At 45.4% G+C, this 19909-nt stretch overlaps 1 protein-coding gene across 1 annotated transcript in view; it reads left to right on the forward strand.

Annotated features, from left to right (window-relative positions):
- Positions 1-5273: 5273 nt before the first annotated feature.
- The window catches only part of gabbr1b (gamma-aminobutyric acid (GABA) B receptor, 1b), a 36645-nt gene continuing 22009 nt past the window's right edge, over positions 5274-19909 (forward strand). Inside the window, exons 1-3 of the mRNA XM_047018522.1 lie at positions 5274-5459; positions 5959-5976; positions 17387-17547. Coding sequence (XP_046874478.1) covers positions 17422-17547 — 126 coding nt within the window. The 5' untranslated portion in view covers positions 5274-5459; positions 5959-5976; positions 17387-17421. The remainder of the gene's footprint in view (positions 5460-5958; positions 5977-17386; positions 17548-19909) is intronic.

Here is a 19909-nt window from a genome sequence, read left to right on the forward strand (position 1 = left end):
TCCAATATATTGACTGCGTAATGTTGGGACTCTTATTGGATCCACGTTCTCCAGTTTTCCTTCCATCCCCAGGCGTCTAGTCACGTAGACAGCCCACTCTTATTCTCCTAACTCAGACATCCCCTGTGATTTCAGTGGAATTAGAATGGACATGTTGGATTCTTCACCCAATCTGGAGACGGTTCTTCTCAAAGGACTGGGAGAGTGTCAGGAGGAATGGACCTCACATAACAGGCTTCACATTGTTTCCCCCACAACACTTAACAGACATCAATAAACAACCTCTTCTGATTCATTTGAGTTTGACCAATAAAGTATTTCACTTCATGCTTTTCAATGCATTTTAAGATCTTTTATGATTGCGAGTATTGGGGATGTACAAAAGATTGCATTACAGTGGTCTCTGTGTTACTGTAATGGCCTGGAGGAGCACTCATTGGGAGGCCGGAATGAAGTGGCATGTGTATATTTTTCAGAGCGCTGTTTAAGAATGAGAAAAGAAATCTACCCCACGGTGGACAGAGGAGCCGAAACCCAGATGTGCTTCTGACAGACTGCTGGGGAGCTGTGTGTGTGTGTGTGTGTGTGTGTGTGTATGTGTGTGTGTGTGTGTGTGTGTGTGTGTGTGTGTGTGTGTGGGGAGGTTTTCTTCTTCGCTTCTCTTCTGTGTTTGTGTCTTTCACATTCGAAGACGATGGTAATCAAGCATAGACGACAGCGGTGGTCCTTCCAGCTCGCTCTTGTTACTGCTGGGAAAACACAAATCGTAGTTGTGGTAACAGGCGGAGACAAATTGTCATTATGGGTTACATTTTGAAAAATATGAGACCAGTCAGAGAGAAGGAGGGAGTGTACATGAATGGTTGCTGGGCAACAGATTTAGGGAGCTTTCAGCTTTAGTTACAGTCAGTGGGAGAGATTGCCTTCTGCTATATGTCCACATCCAGAGTGTCACCTGTCACTGTGTGTGTGTGTCTGTATGGTGGGAGAGATAATGTTTACATTTTATGTATGTGTGTGTGCATTCATCCTTGTGTTGGTGTGCAAGATTTTACCCTAAAGTGAGCATCCATCCATCTCCACGTCTGAAGATAGGTTCTTGTTATGCACTATTTCCTGCACCGAATGTGTGGCTCAACCCCACATACAGCTTAGAAAAGGCTGAGGAAGAGACGGAAAGAGGGAGTTTTAAAACCAAGCTGAGGGGAAGAGGGTGGGACTACTGCAGGTGTAGGAGTCCTGTGCTGTGTTCATGCCTCTGTGCACAGACGAGTGAGGATTTGTGTTTGTGAGCTTGTTCTCTGTTAACCCTGCACTGCAGCAAAGCAGCCCCAACAAAGCGGCCTACCACAAACCCACTCACACACACACACACACACAGACACACACACACTCACATACACACACACACAAGCGCACACACACATCACAGAACAGTACTTTACACATACCGACAGCGACTTCCACTGTCCTGCCCAGAGGGTGGGAACACATCAAGGTGGCATAGCGCTCATGTCGTGGTCGTACAGTGACAGCGTCACTTCCTCGCGTTGTGATGGAGCTCCTTCACACGCACGCAAGCAGCCCACTCAGCCGTGACCAGCACAGAATCCCACCTTTATTGTTTAAGAGGAGAACGCTGCGGAATTCATCCCCACGTCGTTTCACGGCTGATTGAGGAGCTCGTAAAGTCAATGAAAAACCAATTTAATCAAAAATCCCATCTATTCAGTATTTCCATTAGGTTCACACAGGCTTGCGGAAGCATATATCGTAAAATGTATGGACGAGATCAAGCCTTGGTAGGCCAGGATATGTTCAGTGATAACAGCTGCGAATGTTGGGGTTCTTCATATGCAGGAGCTCGTCTCTGGTGTCGTTCACGGTTGGTGTTGGCATTTCTGTTTCTGTTTTCCACCCGTTGTGGTTTTTTGTGTGTGATGTTTTGTTGTTTTCATGCCCGTTGGCCGGAAAACAGGAATTCATTCTCCACTTGACTCCCTTTGCCGAGATACCCCAGCACCATCCACTGGGTCAAAGTAAATAATCAATCCTTAGAATTATATTTAAATTACACCCCCTCAAATGCAGTGAATGAAGTGGACCTAAAAATGGCCTTGTTCTCCCTGGCATTCTGTGCCAGCAGAGCAGTGGGTAGTGATATGCTGCTCGGAAAGCGCTAGTTTCAGACCGAGCCAGTGCCAGTCGCTTGCCCGGCCCATGTGACGGTGACTCACACAGGCCTGGATGGGTAGATGGAGGGATGGAAGGAAGGATGGAACATACAGTCACTAGGGTTACCGTGCACTACACTCCATGTGTCCGTTAGGGCTTGAATACTCTTTCACACTCTCTTCTGCCTGTTAATCGCTCTCTCTCTCTCTGTGTGTGCGCTCCCCTTCTTTTTCTTTTTTTTGTTTCCCCTCGTTCTCTCTAAATCACCTCCCTCTAGCTTGTGTTTCTCTCCACCATCCTCAAGCTCCTGTTTGTCACGCCTATATTTTTTCCCAGGGCTTTGTACTGCCTACTGTCTTTAAACCCCCCTCTCTTCCCCAGTATTAATACAACTCTCACTACTTCTTTTTTTCCCCTGCAGGTGGAGGGATGGCACTGTCATTTCTTCTGCTAATTGTCTCCGTGTTTCCCTCACTCACTGCGGCTATGCACAATACAACTGCGGGTAATGAGTCTGCACGCATCTAAGTGTTTGTCTTTGTCAGAGTGTTCTCATTTCTTTTCGTTGTCCTCCCTCTCTCTCTCTCTCTCTCTTTTTGTCTCCCTCTCTTTCTTTCTTTCTCTCTCTCTCTTCCTTTTAATCTCACTCACTCACTCTCTTCCCCTCTGTTTCTCTCCATCACTGCATACAGTGTTTATGTGGTCAAAGGGCCCTTCCTCATTTCGAGGGGTTTTGCATGTGATTGCTATTCTGTGTGTGTGCCTGGGGTCTTTTTTCCTCTGTCATATCAGTCATTGCCTTGGCGTTAAATTACTGTCAGCCCCCGAGACTAACATGAGGCAAGCACCATTACCTACCTCATACAGCCAAGGATAGGCATGCTAGAATAGCCCGCATTTAAAAACCAATCTTCAGCAAATGAGAGCTAAAGTGCCAATAGACGATTGCTCTAAACATGCACGTCTACATTTCTAAACTTCTCAAACCGCTACTTTTAGCTTGGATGCCGATGCAGTGAGACAGGTGTCAGAGCGCTGTTACCTAGTCACAAACCTGACATCAGACTGGCAGCTTGCCATTCAGTCCTCCTAGCTCGTTTCCCATGAAAATGTCGCTGCATGCGGGCTCCTGTTGATATTTGAGTCACGTCGGATGGTCTCTCCTGCCCTCTGGTGAGAGATGCTGTGAATGCTGTAATTAAGGGGTGACACCGTGGCTGAACCCAGGCCTAATCGCTGGGTCCAGACCCTCTATCCCCAGGGGAGATGCCCGGGCCAGAGGGAGATAGAGAATAAAACACTGCACAGCAGGTAGCAACTCAGATGCACATCAAAGGGTGATGTAGGCAAAGTTTATTGAATTTTGGTTATCTCAGTTAAAAGAAAACATACAACATTTTAGCATGTGACTGTTTAAAAAAAAATAGGTATGACTAGCCTACAGACTAAAAAATAATCTTTCCAAAACCTGCCAACCATATTAGGTGCAATAGGGTTTATGTGGTCAGATAATTGTGGTCACTCCCAGTCCACGTCAAATCCCTGTTGATGTATTCATCCCATTCTTTATCCCTCCCCCATCTCTTACTCTCTCCATCACCAGATATCATTGGGGGGGGGGGGGTCTGTGCTGCATGGTGAGATAAGAACGCACTGACAGGCCTCTTGTGGAGATAAAGATCGGAGTTAGAGCTCCATCTAGTGGCCGTACACACTCACTGACAGTGTTGGGGTAAACCTGGAGCAAGCTCCCAGAGATGGATGTTGTTGCCCTCCAGCATGGTCGTTTTGTATCCGTTTATCTGATGGTGTGTCTTCCACTCTTTTAGGCTGTGTTATCATCCGTCCGCCTCGTGATGGAGGGATCAGGTACAGAGGTCTGACCCAAGAACAGGTAAGGGAGGTCCTAGCCGGCTAAATGGTGAACAGTTTAAACTAATATAGATATTCTCATCATCTATATGATATAGATGATAGAATATTGGGCTGGGAGGGAACTGAACATTACAAAGGCCTGTAGTAATTCAAATATTATCAATTACTCTAGAGATAAGTCATTGATTTGAAAGTAATTATTTGCGGGACTAAATCCCAGGGTGTTTTGTGTGTGCCTGTGTGTGTGTGTGTGTGTGTGTGTGTGTGTGTGTGTGTGTGTGTGTGTGTGTGTAGATCCGAAGTGTTCAGGTACTGCCTGTGGACTATGAGATTGAGTACATCTGCAGAGGGAACCGGGTGATTGTGGGGCCCAAGGTGAGGAAGTGTCTACCTGATGGCACCTGGACAGACCTAAGCCAGCATAGCAAATGCTGTAAGTCCTACTATACCCTTACACCCCAAATCTCACACCCCCTTTCTCTTTCTTACTCTTTCTCTCTTTCCCTCTCTTTCTCTCTCGCTTTCTCCTTCTCTCCCTGTCTCTCCTCTCAGGTCACCCCCCCCTTCTTTATATCTTTCTTTCTCTCTTTGTTTCTCTCTTGCTCTTCCTTCCTGTAACTCTCCCTTTCTTTCTCTCTCTCACTTTCTGTGACTTTCTCTATAATTCTAAACTACATACCCATTGGTGCTCCTTTATTTTCCTGTAGCAGAGGGTCTAAACTAGGCCAAACAGCAATGCTGCCGTCTTTAAAGACTGAGGTAAGGCTCTCTAACTCGACACCAACTTCTCTCCAAGCCTTGCTAGGCATGCAGCCTTCATTTACACCGGAAGAGGATCCCTAGAATAATACTTAAACAAACACCGGCCTTTTACAGCACAGTCTTCCTTTATTGCACTTGGGATTTGTAGACTCACATGGCATCCTCCACTGAGCTGCATTAGATTGCCATGAGTGTCACTCCGAGCACCTGTCCCTACCTTCCACAGAGACCTTCACTCCCCAGCTAGGCTCTTCAAAGGCTCCTGTACACTTCTAATGAATGATGCAATTTGAGGAATAGGTCTTGCTTTTTTCGGAGGGATTTTATTTTCTGGCCAGTTAAATCCCTTCCCACCTCTCTCTCTCTGTCTGTCCTGTCTGACTGAATCGTGTGTGTCTGTGTGTCTGTGTGTGTGTGTCTGTGTGTGTCCGTCCACGCGCGTCCCCATGCGTGTCTCCCAGTGTTGCTGTGCCCGCGTGTTTGGACGTCCCTGGAGAATGGGCGCGTGTCGGAGCGACCCTCGGGTCCACCAGTAGAGGGCACCGTGCTCCACTACAGCTGCCTGCCTGGCTTCATCCTCGTAGGCCGGAACTCCTCCCACTGTAACAAACTGGGGAAATGGAACACCCCCAAGCCTGTCTGCCACTGTGAGTTGACTAGTATACTACTCTCTATGATATGGTTTGTAATAACTATCTGTTCTGTATGGAGATTTAATTGTAACTTTGTAATTGTAATTTAACTACATGCTCTTATGGTTCTTCCCTTTGGCACTTATTTTTTGGTTGTTCACAATGTGTGCTTCATGTCTTGACTGCCCGCAATTCTTTGGGTCTATCTTGTTGTTATTATCAGTGACCTATGTACTTTGTAAAACTCTCTCTTGGAAGTTGCTTTGGATAAAAGCGTCTGCTAAATGATTATATGTAAATGTAATGGAGACATCCCTAGAAAATCCTCCAGGAAACACATAGAGCCATTTGCATAGATAGATTATGATCATTGGCTTTGAATAAATCCTATGATACATATTATTATGTTATCATCATCATAATGTATATTATTTTATGCAGCATGTGATATGTGTGTGCTGAGAGTAAGACAATCTAATTATGCTTATTTTCTCCAAACATGCATATAAAAAAGATGACAGACACTACACAGGTAAGACCAGTGTTTCTTATACACACCATTTGCACACCATAGAACACGTTGTGGGATTTAGCATGCTTTATAACACCTATGTTTGAATAAATGCACAAATGCAGCTTTAAAACGTGTAAGAGAATTGTCCTTGGTCACATAGTGACAGTGTTGCCTTAGAAATGATTCTACTATCTATCTATTTTTTATCATGTGACTGTCAAGTAGCTTGAAGTCATGCCTGAATGGAATTGAGGAAATCCATCTAAAAGACCCTGTTCACTTGTTTGAGTGGTACGTTTTTTAAATGTATGCTTCTTGATATACAGTATATTGGGTACAGGTATGGCTCAGTGGTAGAACATTTGACTTCAAATCAAGAGGTCACATGCTGTAATCATACACGTTGCTTTGGATAAAAGTCTCTGCTAAATAAACACATTGCATGTATTAGAATCATCGTAAGTTAATCATTTAATTGTTATTTCAAGAATTGTAACTGACATTTTGAACAGGATTTACAGACTGACCTCATCTCTAGCATCTCTATTTTACTTTACTAATGTTCCATCAACTCTCCTCAAATCACCACATCTAAGCAATCAGCATACCCTGCTAATCCAATCCCCCTCCTACTGAAATAAGGACTTTTAAAGCTGTTTAATATTTGCATACTAAGTCCACCCCTCTTTCTAGATTTAATCAGTTTTCACAAAAAAACGATTGATATATATTTGTCTTGCTTTATTGGAGAGTACAGTTTTAGGTTAACAGGAAAGGCAGGGGAGAGAGAGGGAGAAGACATGAAGCAAAGGGCCTGGGCTGGATTTGAACCAAGGCCACTTGGTTCCCACCGTCCCACGACCCACCGTCGTGTTGCGTTAACTTTACCTCATACAAAAATAAGGCATTTTTCTTTTAACTGTCTCGCTGTCTCAGACCCCCACAGCGCAAGGAATGCTTCACTTTATTTCTGTATGAGGTAAAGTTGTCGCACTCACAACACAACAACATGGGTCACAATGACCCAAAGGTTCACAATGACCCAAAGGCAATTACTGTATTTTACCTTCAAATTATGATGTGTGGTCAAATGCTTTGAATTTTTGGGGGGATAGGTATTACTCAAATAGATATTTAAATCTTGAAGTAGATCTGTGCAGTTACAATGCAGCATTGCTTTCTATTGGCTAGGGGGCAACATTGGTCAACTGTTGTAAAGACTGAAGTGTGAATTTTATGTCTGACCACAAGGGGGAGCTAGATACACTAAAAAGGAGAAGCTTGTGGACCTTGTGTTCTCTTTGTCCCATCCAAAGGTCATGAAGCCCCTAATAAGCCCAGCATTTTTCAAGGGAACATAAATCCACATGTCCCCATCTGCATTCTCCTCAGGGAGAAATGACAAGAGGATGGGCTGTGCTTCCTTAGCAGGCAGGAGAATGGGCTGTGCTTCCTTAGCAGGCAGGAGGATGGGCTGTGCTTCCTTAGCAGGCAGGAGGATGGGCTGTGCTTCCTTAGCAGGCAGGAGGATGGCGGTTGGTCCTTCCTCCTGTGTGCTCAGTCCCCCGTCCGCCATGATGGTAAAGAGACGTGAAGGTCATTTAAGATGATAGTGTCTCAGCTTAACTTTGGCAGCCATTCGCCGTGCTTCCCTGTTCCTGCAGTGGCTTGTTTGGGTGCCATCCCAGAGAACAGTACCAAGTCAGGCCGTCTGGGTGGCAGTGTGGGGCTAAGAACACCAAAGGCCCTTTCTGCTTCATTCAAAAGTAATAAATAAATAAATAAGTTTCAGAAATGATATCTATGGCATGTTCAAATATTGCCACCATGGGTGGGAATGGGTTTCTAATAGAAGTAAACTGTCGCTTTAAGTGAATTCCCCGGTCACAGCTGGGTGGCTTTCTTAATGTTCCGGAACGTGAACGGTGTCAAGGTTTCCGCTGCTCTCTCAGGATTATCCTCCAGTGTTTGCGAAACTGATGAATGGCTGTGCCACTGTCCCAGCATGCCTGTGACGTCAGCCAGACAGCTAGAGAAGGCAAACCAACAGACAGACCAAATGACAGACACACACCGACGGTAATAGAAAGTAAGGGTGACAGAAAGAGGGGTTTTGGTGAAATAGAGGGATGCGGTAACACAGCGTTGAATAGGTGGAGAGCGAGGGATTGGAAGAGAGAGGGAGATTGGAAAGAAGACAGGCATTGGGGATGGAGGGAGATGGAGTGGGAGATTTATGTCCCCCATCTATTTAGCAAATGGTGTAGTGTGGTTGTTTTGACCCAGCAGAGGGAATGCTCTCTCCAGTTCCATTACACTCCCTCCAACCCCACCTGAGTCATGTCCTGCCTCAGTCTTATCAACACGCCTAGCTGGACCTTTATGGGACATACAGAAATACAATTTCACTACCCTTCTGCAGGATTGACATTTCTCTTTTTTGGGGGGGGCTATTTTGGGCTAGTCTTCTCCCACAGCTACTGCTGTGCACGTTTGAAACGTTTTCATGCAGGACATGGGATTCTGAGATGCCTCCCTCTTATTTATTTGTCGCTTTTCAGTTATTTCTTTAATGGAACTACTCCTGCAGATGAGAACACAATCAGTTTTGTGCCAATAGACCAGAGAGATGAGGAAGTCTTTTTGTAAGAGTTTTCAGCCACAACCAGAATAATTGGTTTACTTATTTCATAACCAGTATAAGTAAGACACTTCTGTTAGAAATGGAATAAATAGGATATTTCCAGTTATAATACATGCTGTTCTATCACAAGCAGACTCCATCATGATACTGATGCAAATGACATCTTTCAAAACTCTGAAAATATGATTTTCTCCATTTCATGGCTTGACTGTGTATTGTTGCCGTTGTCAGGAAGGCATCAATTTGACACAATTGGTCATACTTTACAGAGGAAACACAATACAGTGTGTTGTGGGCTTACTTGGTGGGAGCATAGCTCTGGTTATTTGGTATTGTTTTCTTGAGGTTGTTAGGTAGGAGGGAACATTAATCCAGGATTTGACGGAGGTTTCCGTGGGAGGCCCCCATGGCTCCTCTCTACCAAGCGGGATGTAGCAAGCATTAGAGCCTTTTAATTAAGACAGAACTCATGGTGGGGGGCCCATTCCATCTCTCTCACAGTGGGCCTTCACCTCCTACCTGTGTCAAGCCCAGCAGGGGAAAGGTTGGTGCTCTGGCTGGGTGTTTGTGTCCGTGTAGGAGGGATGGAGAGAGTGACAGAGAGAGATTTAAATGTCGGAGAGAGAGAGAGATTCAAATGTTTGTTTATGTGTTAGTTACACAAACGATGTGCGATTGAACACTGTGATATGGTCTACTGTGTCTGTGAGTGTGTCTGTGTGTGTGTGTGTCCTGCTTGTGTGTGTGTGTGTGTCTGCGTCCTGCTTGTGTGTGTGTGTGTGTCCTGCTTGTGTGTCTGTGTGTCCATGGCCTGTTAGATATCCTCATGGGGGATCGAAAGGAAAGGTCTCCCTCCAGATCAAAATACCATATGGCATTTATGTGACATTTTGAATTTACCCCATAGAGCTCGATTTTTTTGTGGAAGACCTTACCATACTGTTCAAAAATAAAGACTAGAAAATGAATGAGTATATGAGATGAGCAGAGAAGCAGCTTAAAGAAAGGACTGATGAATAGTAAGGGGACTGGTGTTTGCCATCAGTGTGGTGTAGATCATGAACAAAGCCTGAATACAAATTATTCGATGGAGTTGAGGAGAGTGATAAAGACAGAGAAGGTGAAAGGTCTGGAGTGAACTGCAGTCAGCCAGGGACTATATTAATCTCCCCACCAAGCAGTTTGGATCCTCTTCCACACCCACTCCAATGATAATGACTCCAGTCACATCTGGAATGGACACCCACTATCACCCAGCGTCACAGGGATGTCCTACAGCACATCTGTCACCAACAAACACCCCTCATCAATAGTCATGTCCCGAGATGATGACATCTTCCTGCCCATATGCGAAGGACAGTAAAGATGATGCACCATTTGTGCCTCTTTTGACTGTTGTGACCTTGTCTGGAACCCTTCACCTGAAACCTCCCTTGGCTCTCTTACCTGTGTGATTTAGCTTAGACTGCTCACACAGTCTCAATACCAACCTGTGCTCAATACTAGTCTGTCCCATTAGCAATCAGTCAGACGGTCTGTAGGGGTTTGAGTTTGCCCTCACGTCTCAAAGTCACGAGTCATGATGACCTACTGAGCATGTTTAGTCTCGGGGCTTGTGTTCTGACAGGACTGCTAGCGTGTCAGAGGCCTGTCCAATGCAGGGGCGTATCGGCCTGTTACTCTGCCCTGATGCTGTTATTAATGCTGTGATGTATTGGTCTGTCAGTCGCCTCTCTCTTCCTCATCTTACCAGGGCTCTGGAGGGTCAGTCGGGGTTAAGTGGCTAGCCTGAGGGGCGCGAGGGCTGCAGGCCCCTGTCGCATGCCAATGTCCGAAGCTTCTCTTTCCAGGGGTCTGAGACGGGCGGAACTTTTGCCTCCGGAGGATGTAACCAATCACAGAGTTTAAATGGGATCAGGAGAGATGTGCGTGCAGGAGGGCTAAATGGATGAACCTGCACCAAGGGGCCCAATGCATATTTATAAGCCGTTTATGTTGATACCGTTTCAACTGCAGTTGTGTATGTGGATACTTTTCCAATGAAAGAGACCCTGGAGGTTGTGTTATTTCGGGTGTGACAATTTTGAGTCTATATTTAATAGTTCACATTCCAATTCAGACGGTTTCCTCAAAACTGTATAATGTAGTGAAACGGAATGCAAGCCTTGAATTAATCTTTATAAATGTGTTTTTTTGTGTGTTTTTTTTTACAAAAGGGAAAGAAACTTGAATAGAACACCACCTCCAGCTTTATACCATGCATAGCAACAACCATGTTAGCACTGTGGTGCATGCAACCACAGTGAAATAAGCGCTCCAGTGACAAAGCAATCATAGGAGATGTGTCGTAAACATGAGGAATGGAGGTGCCCGAAATAGCAGAGAAGGTTCAACTCTGCTCACAGACAGCCAGGCAGATTAGTGTGTGTTTTATGGACGCACTGCAGATCACATTAACATGATTACATTGAACGGGGATGAGCGCAGAGAAAGAGAGGGGGGGGGGGGGGGCGCATCTGTGGGACTGCGGGGGGGGCAGAGATGTAGAGGGGGGAGAGAGAGTGAGACCAAAAGTGCAGAGGTATGGACAGCTGAGATGAGATGGGTAGAGGAAAAGGAGGGAAATGGGTGAGAGGGAAAGTTGTGTAAGAATGCGCCAGAGATGTTGATCAGGAGAAAGTGGGAGAGTAGGAGCAGGGATAGAGGGAGGAAGTAGAGAAAGGGAGGCATAGAACAGACACGCTGAATCATAGTTTTTGGACCGGGCCCAAACCTGCCGTAGCCCGACTGCAGAACTCTCAAGTGGACATCATAAAGAGCTAGTCAGTCAGATGGTGGTTTTGTCAGGACCAGGGTGACACAGTGAGGCGCATGGCTGCCCTTCTGACAGCTATTAGAGTGAAGTGTGTGTGTGTGTGTTGGGGGGGGGGGGGGGGTCAGTGGTAGCAAGAAGGGGAGATGAGAAGAGGGAACGGATGGAGCACTATAGGATGAAGAGGGCGGGTTAAGGTGAAAGGGAGAGAGAAAGAGAGGAGTGGTGGAGATTATGTATGAAGCAGACTAAACTGGAGAGGCCCTGAGCAGCTGAAGGTATAATGGGATGTCAGAGAGGAGTGAAGGAGGTTGAGATGGGGGATGGAAGAAAGAAAAATGGAGAGACAGACAGAGAGAGAGAGAGAAAGAGAGAGAGAGTATTCAGTGGGACAGACGGTTGAAACAGCAGGTGTGTTACAAAGCAGGGCCTGGTCATATTTCACTCTCCAGTTCAATGGGGGGTGGGGGGGAGGCATCCTACAATTCACAATTCCACCACGAACATCTTCTCACATTCCCCTGTTATTGTCTGAGTTGAAAGGATTGTTTTAATACCTTTCGAACCACTGAGGAACAGGCTGACTGATGTTGTCTGATATTGGCCCCCTCCTTCCCCCCATCTGCAGCTAAATGCATTCTGTTTACTGGCAAGAGAGCTTCTGATGTCATTTTGTGTCCCCAAATATATAGACAAATGCAATTTAGACACAAATTGAGAAACGTGTCTGAATACGGCTGGCCATGGTGGAACAATAAAAGGATTACTGCAGTGATGAAATGAGAAGGCTACGTTTGGATAAAGAAATGACATTTCTGCTACACATATTAGTAAGGAGTGTGGGTAGGAGGTTGAATAATGCGCCAAAAGAAACACGACTTCATTTGGCCGTTTTTCTTTTTAAGAGCACCCAGAACCGCCCCACACACACATATACACGCTTCGCTTTTATTGATGACATAGTTAACATTTATTTTGAAAAATGAGTTCTTTTTATGGCTGCGGAGGGTTTTCTGTTGTTTGGACAAAAATCGGAAAGCCAGCAGGCCTCTTAGCTGTCCTCTCTGTCATGAAGCCAGGGGTAGGATTGTCACCGGCTTCCACTGGTGTGCCTCCACTCCTGCTGAGATCTGGCAGCCTATGGAGCCAATTGCACTGCCCTGCAGCGACCTGGCAACCCCCACAACCCATCGCAGTGTCCCGTTGTGACCTGGCAGCCCATACAGCCAATCATACCTCCCCGTGGAGTCAACTCAGACCCGGGGCGACGCCCCAGATAAACCCAGGTTGTCATTCAGAAGCCTAATGCCGGCAAAGGAGTGATACTCTGCAGTCCAGAGAGTATCCTTTTGTTTTTATTCCATCCAGATGGTGGGATGTGATAATGAACCTTGTGGTGGCCAGCTTGGCTGTTTGGCTAAAGTGAAGCTGATGGGGGCTGGGGGCACATTGACCTTAGATACGACACTACTGGCCATTTTGGCTTCACAAGTCCTCTAATCATTGGATGTTGCTTGGATTTTATGGCGATGGATCAGACAAAAATGTGAATGTGGATCTGACTTTCCATTCTATAATTATTGTTTTTATTGTTTCTTCTCAGTTTGCAAATAAAATAACTGTGGATACAGTTGGATATAGATGGATACAGGATTCTGCAATGGACCATGTTTATATCATTCCAGCTTCCATATAAGCCCATGCTTTATACTATATATGATTTGGAATAACCTGCAGGGCTTCTCTTTAGAACCAGAGCCACACACAGATCCATGAATATCAGATGTGGCCTTAAGGCCATGGAGTCCTGTCAGAGCACATCACAGAACCACACACCTCTTAAACCCTAATCTACCCACTATCCCTTCTCTTTCCTGCCTTGCCCGCCCTATCCTCCTCTTCATCCCTTCCTCTCTATCCTCCCTCCCTTTCGTCCTTGTCCTACCGTTTATCCCTTCCCTCCGTTTCCTCTGGCACACAGACCCACCTCCGCCTTATCCCAGCCTCATCAGGCTCAGACAGTGCGACTGTGTTCAGCACTCTCTGGCTGCGGAACAGATGTACAGGGAGTGTACGTGAGGTGTCGAGGGTCATCCTGCAACTTTCTGCGGGAGCGGATTGTCTGTCTGAAGGCAACACAATCCTGTAATTAAGGTTTCATCTTAATTCAACTCCCTCTGGCACTGGGGTAATGCCTGCTAAATGGCTGTCGAGCTGGCGTTCGCTAGCACCCCAAGTGGTTTTATATGTCCTACTCTGTTAAGTGGAGACTAGCTGGCTAATGAGAGATTCACCACCAAGCTCTGGTAGAAGGTAGTCATACGCTGTATGGTTGACATTTTAATGCCATATCTTATCAGAGCCCTCTTAGCATGTGTGTGTACTAGTAACATAGCCAGAATTCTATTTTTGGAGGGGTCCCATCTTAAAATGAAGGGGCCACTGAATTTGATGTCATCAGCAATCCAAACTCTGGCGGGGGTTGGGCATGTAAATAAGGAGGCCTAGGCGTCCACAGGCGTACCCTGTGGCTACACTGCTGGTGTGTACTGTACTTGTGAGCCCATTTCTTTGTATGATTGTGTGTGTGTGCGTGTGTGTGTGTGTGTGGGGGGGGGGCGTGTGTGTAAGGAAGATTGTGAGTGAGAGAGTTGCGTGTTCAGATATGGATGTGGCTCCAGGGTGTGTTTGATCTTGCAGCATGAGTGTGTCCCCTCCCGACTTACAGAGAAAGGTTGTAGCTACTCTAGCTACCTCCACAGAGGCCTCAGTGTGGACAGAGGCCATGAGCGGGGCTGTGCTACAGTGGTGGGTGTAGCCTTGAGCCTGTCAGCAGTCTCCTCAAAGCAACTTTAACTTGATGTTGCTGCTGTCATCTGTATAGCGGAGGACTGTCTCCAGGGTGCTGCTGGGATATGCATACCAATGCAGCGCCACGCGACCAAGCCTGACGGGATTCCATTTTTTGACAGACAAGGCAAGTGTTCCTCTTGCACAAAATGCAAACAATAGGAGCCAACCTAGTTAACGTTCCGATCCAATCAAATTAACCTCATTCAGATCAACGAATCTATTAAAGTGGAGGCATGAATTAATCATCGCGACGCAGACAAGCTAATGAGGAGTGTGGACAGACTGACTGCGTAAAGACTGTAGCTAGGTTCATCCCTCCATGGAGCGCATTGTGGGCCAAGGGCGCAGCCCCCATGGTGGAAATGGACATTGCAGGCCTTTTTGTGGAGCCCCAGGCCACGGCAGGGTATACAGCAGGGCAGCATGAGATAGGAACATGTCATGTGTGATATAGTATGGAAGTTGTGCCTCTGGCTTCCGATGTGCAAGCAAATATACCAATATAAGACCCAGGAAAAGAGAAGAGGGTGACAGAGAGAGAAAGAGCGATGGTGGAAGTACCACTACAGCTATTCTCTTTACTAAAGCACTCTGTATCTAAAGTGCTCCACTTACAAAATTACCCTGTTACTTCAAAAGGGTGCTGGAGAATTGCTAATCAGCCCTGCACAAAGATGTCAGCTGAATTTCTTGAGCAATGAGGTGCACAACATTCAAAACAGATCAGGATGCGTAATGAGTTTGCTTGTTTTCTCGATATCTTTGACAATACAATTAGTATAAATGAACACTTCTCTGATATGGATGTGGCTCTGTCTCTTGTTGGAAAGTAAAGGGGCTTATAGGAGGATGAGCTGGAGCTGGGGTTGTGGGTGGTTAAAGTGTGTGCCTCTCCGAAAAGCAAGAGCCATGGATAATCCCAGAGAGATAGGAAAGCAGATAGATTGAGGCACACAGATACATATCAACCCGCCAGAGAAAATAAGAAACAGTCAGACTGGTGTGTCTAGATTGAAGGAGAAGCTGGGGGGGAACCATAGAAAGAGATGGGCATTATGCTGTAAAGGAAAATACAGTGTAACGACTCCTGGAACTGAGAAAAAGGGGAGAAAGAAACGAAGAGGAAGGAGGAAAGAGGAAAGAGGGATCAGTGTCAGCCTATCAGTGTGCTGATACATTATTAAAGACACCGACAGACTCACCCTTAGCACACACACACACACACAAATTGGTATGAGAGTGCCTTGAAGATGGTTGCAGAGACAACAATGATGAAATTGTGTTCATGTACGAGTGTGTGGGTGGAAGGCAAAGGATGATTCATTTTGTATCTCAATCTGATTTAGTAAATGTGTCTCACTAAATGAAATGTTTTTATTGATCAACATGTGGCAAGATGGCTACAGAATGAGCCAAAAAGGAAATGGGAGCTTTGATTGAAATATTCTGTAGTTATTGGACACAGAATAAGTGTGGAGAGAGAATACGTGATGAGAAATAGAGGTCACAGAGAAGTCTACTTTGATAATTACTTAACATTTATAATTAAAATGCTACATTCGGTCAGATAAGGGTGGAGATTGAAATTGAGGTAGGGCTCAACAAGAGAGAAGGGGAGCCGAAGAACGTCTCTCGGTTCGAGGTTGGAAGGAACAGGCTGTGTAGTTGGCTGAATAGAAAGGAGGAGTGAGAAATAAATGAGATAGGCTGTGTTAAAGGATTGCAAATTCAAAGTGGTTTGTGAAACGGAGAGGGATATAGCGAAACCTCCCTCCTCTCTCTCTCCCCCTCTCTCGCCCTCCCTCTCTTTTTATCTCTCTCTCCGTCTTTCTCTCTCCCCCCCCCCCCCCCCCCCCCCCCCCCCCTCTGTAAACCTGGCATACTCAATTTTTCTCACACACTCTCTGCTGCAGTCAACGAAAATGCACTTCTTAGACCTGTTCGCTTAACATTGCTCCCGCCGTTTCTTTTGTTGCTTTGTTGCGGAAGGGTAAACGGATTACAGCAACATCAAAACGACTATATTGTCATCTGCTTACCTGTGTTTTTGAATTCTGTCGTTCCAATGCCGTCTTGACTTCGAGGTTTATTATTAAGAGTAGTAGGCAGATAGACAACTGTGGCATGTTTATTTATTGCGGTGATCCAACGCAACATGTAACGTGCGTTTTAATTAGGCTACTTCATAGCAACATCGCCTAAGTGATCCGTGAGTATGTAGATTTTGGATGTAGCAAAAGACGGATATTTAGAACAAGCATAAAGGTGCAGTCGGTTATGTCGCATGTATAGGCAATTTTTATTTTTATCTTAATCACCTGAAAACTAAGCGGCAGAGAAAAGATCTTCCTTCCTTTCCTCTTAAATTGTTTTATAGAAAACAATAATTTCGCTTGCCGGGGGATTATAACGTGACGTTTTGACTTCAGGACCTTGGACAGCAGAATAATCTGATTCTTACTTCTTCGAAACTATCCAATTTAACACACTGCAGCGTATGCATATCCAATTAACTGACTCAAAACTGCATTTATGGTTAATTGACCTTATCTGTCTCTGCTCGTTTATTTTGGGCTTTTTCGCCTGTTTATTGATTGCGTTAAACGCTTTTGTCTAACGCTGTTTATTTTACCAGCAAATAACTTAGGCTAATTTATTGCAGTAATTCTAATGACTAATTTCCTGCGGATAGTGTCATAGTCGCGACAACATGTGTTGAAAACTTTGTTTTTATCCGTTATGACCTTAATCCTGATGTCTTTTTCAGTAGGTCATAGCGTAATACATGTTACTCTTCAGTAAAAAAGACGACAACAGTGTAGAAGGAGGCTACAAATTAAGCCCACTGAAACCAAAGTGTCAAACAAAAACGGCCATTGCCATTACAATAAATGACTAATATCAGAGCAAAGAGAAACTACAAGATCACCTGCTTCACGCATCAAAGTGTGTGAAGTTTTTATTTTTTTGATCATTTTTTGTATAATTTTTGCGAGTTCTCTCTTCCACCATGGCGGTTTCCAGTCCAAGTCTACCTGGGGGTCGACACTCCGTCACGAGATGTACTCTGATCTTCGCCTCGTTGACATTACTACTCTCTTGGTCCTGCCCGGCTCTAGGCAAGAAGAAACTCTACATTGGAGCTCTGTTCCCCATGAGCGGAGGATGGCCCGGGGGACAGGCATGTCTTCCTTCCGCTCAGATGGCGCTCGACTTGGTGAACAAGAGAACTGATATACTGCCAGACTACGAGTTGGAACTCATACACTATGATAGCATGGTGAGTACAGCTCATACACTATGATAGCATGGTGAGTACAGCTCATACACTATGATAGCATGGTGAGTACAGCTCATACACTATGATAGCATGGTGAGTACAGCTCATACACTATGATAGTATGGTGAGTACAGCTCATACACTATGATAGCATAGTGAGTACAGCTCATACACTATGATAGCATGGTGAGTACAGCTCATACACTATGATAGCATGGTGAGTACAGCTCATACACTATGATAGCATGGTGAGTACAGCTCATACACTATGATAGCATGGTGAGTACAGCTCATACACTATGATAGCATGGTGAGTAGAGGCTACACAAGTGCACGGAGAACTATCACAGACTTGCCCGTACACTGTGCAAGGGGCGTGTTTTAACATCTGCTTACACACACATTCTTGTCTCACGTGATTTGAGGAATCATTCATTATTCATGACGAATGTAATAATAGGGAAAGCATTCCTTTGTAATGGCTTGCTCTTACTGCAACTATGTTTGCAATAAATTGATAGCAAGCTAAAGTTAGAATAATAATATGACACTGTGAATCTGTTCCCTTGGGTATATATATAATTGTAGCCATTGGAAAATGGCCATGGAACAGGCATCATTCTCATGTTCACATCCTAGTTGAGCGTCACCACACTCCCCCTTAATGCTAAGTGCCGTCTGGTCACCCCATAAACTCTCCTGCTTTTCGATTTCCAATCGCTTCCACTCCCGTTCTCCTCTACCTCATCACATTCCTCACCCCCCCCGCCCCCTCCCTCTTTCTCTTTGCCTCCCACTCCCCCTCTTCCTCTACCTGCGTTCCTCCTTCTGCGTGCCTTGTTACTTGCACAGGACGCCAACACAGCGCTCTCACAGAATGTAAACAGTTAAATGCACTGTGACTGGTTGGTATTGCTAAGAGCATTGCTCTGATTGGTTAAAACCGCTCTGCATTGGAACCCTACTTCAAAAGGCTGGAGTGTGTGTGTGGTGTGTGGGGGGTAGAGGTTGGCATGACAACAGTAACCAAGACAACTGGAGTTCAAACAAACGGGAGAACTTTAGATTTTGCTCCAATAACAGAAGAAGATCATGCACTTATTATAGGCTACCATTGCATCGGAACAGATGGACGGCAATATGGTGCAAGCCTGTCAGTATGAGAACATTGTATGACTGCAGTTTGCCAAAAAGTGCTGCAAGTTGGGAGTAGTCATCCATATAGATACTTTTACAACCCCAGTAGCCTGAAGGCTATGCCGGCGCTTTGGTCAGTCAGCTACACGATGAGGAGTTCGACCCCTGTGGACCCCAGAGTAAATACGCTCTGATGGTTCTCCTGCTGATTGCAAGTCAGCACCATTGCCAGCTAGACCTACCATGCTGTGTCATCAGAAGTCAAACCAACCTGAAAATATTCCACAGGAGGATCAAGTTATTCCCTAAACATTTCCATAGACCTTCAGAAAAGCTAATTAAATATCTGTCCAAGCCCGTTCATTTAAATTGAAGATGCCATTGCCAGTAGGCTTCAGCGGATGGGGCACAACATTTCAATGCGGTATACCTCGCATTGATTTCCCCAGAGCGTCGGGTTACTTGCGACGCATATGGCTCTGGATTACTGTCAGTTTTGTTTACACACAAGTTTATTTGATTTAAGAATAAGTGGGACACAATTCACAATGACCACAGAGTGGTAGGCAGAGGCCTATGTCTCAGATAGGCCAACCACTCTGTGCTTTGTCCCGCTAAGACTTGTGGATTAGATCTAAATATGCTAATGTCAAGAAATATGGTGTGCTGCCTTTCTGTGAAATACAGTGATAGTATAACCTTCAGGTTTGTGGAGACCTTCATGGTTGGCTTCCTACCACAAAATATGCTGAAATCAACGTTCTTGAAGGACCTTTTCTGACCACGTTCTATCTATTGGTGCGGTGATGTTTGCAGCAGCAGGACTGACATGTTGTTTAAAAACCTGAGTCCTAAAATAAAACAAATGTCTATGCTGCTAGCCTACTTGGTGTGCATTCTGATTGAGGTGTCTATCCATTTACTCCGAAATTATAGGCTACAGGCTTGACGACATTTCACATACAATCTATTTTAAACTGTAGTTGTATCTGATGCCTTGTTTGTATTTAGTTTGGTCGATTTGGCAAAGTCAGCCCCATCTGCAGACTGCAGGGTTCACGTAACGGAAGGCTCTTGCCTATCGTACGGATTCCCCAGAGTGAACTAGCGGGAGCCAGCCGGAACAGTTCTTCACAGGGAGGTGAAAACTCCCCTACGGGAAGTCTGGGCGTGCAGTGCAGGGACACACGCTATTCAGACAAACTCAAAGTGCCTCCTGTACCTG

The sequence above is a fragment of the Hypomesus transpacificus genome, chromosome 4 (assembly GCF_021917145.1).
Source record: "Hypomesus transpacificus isolate Combined female chromosome 4, fHypTra1, whole genome shotgun sequence".
NCBI lineage: Eukaryota > Metazoa > Chordata > Actinopteri > Osmeriformes > Osmeridae > Hypomesus > Hypomesus transpacificus.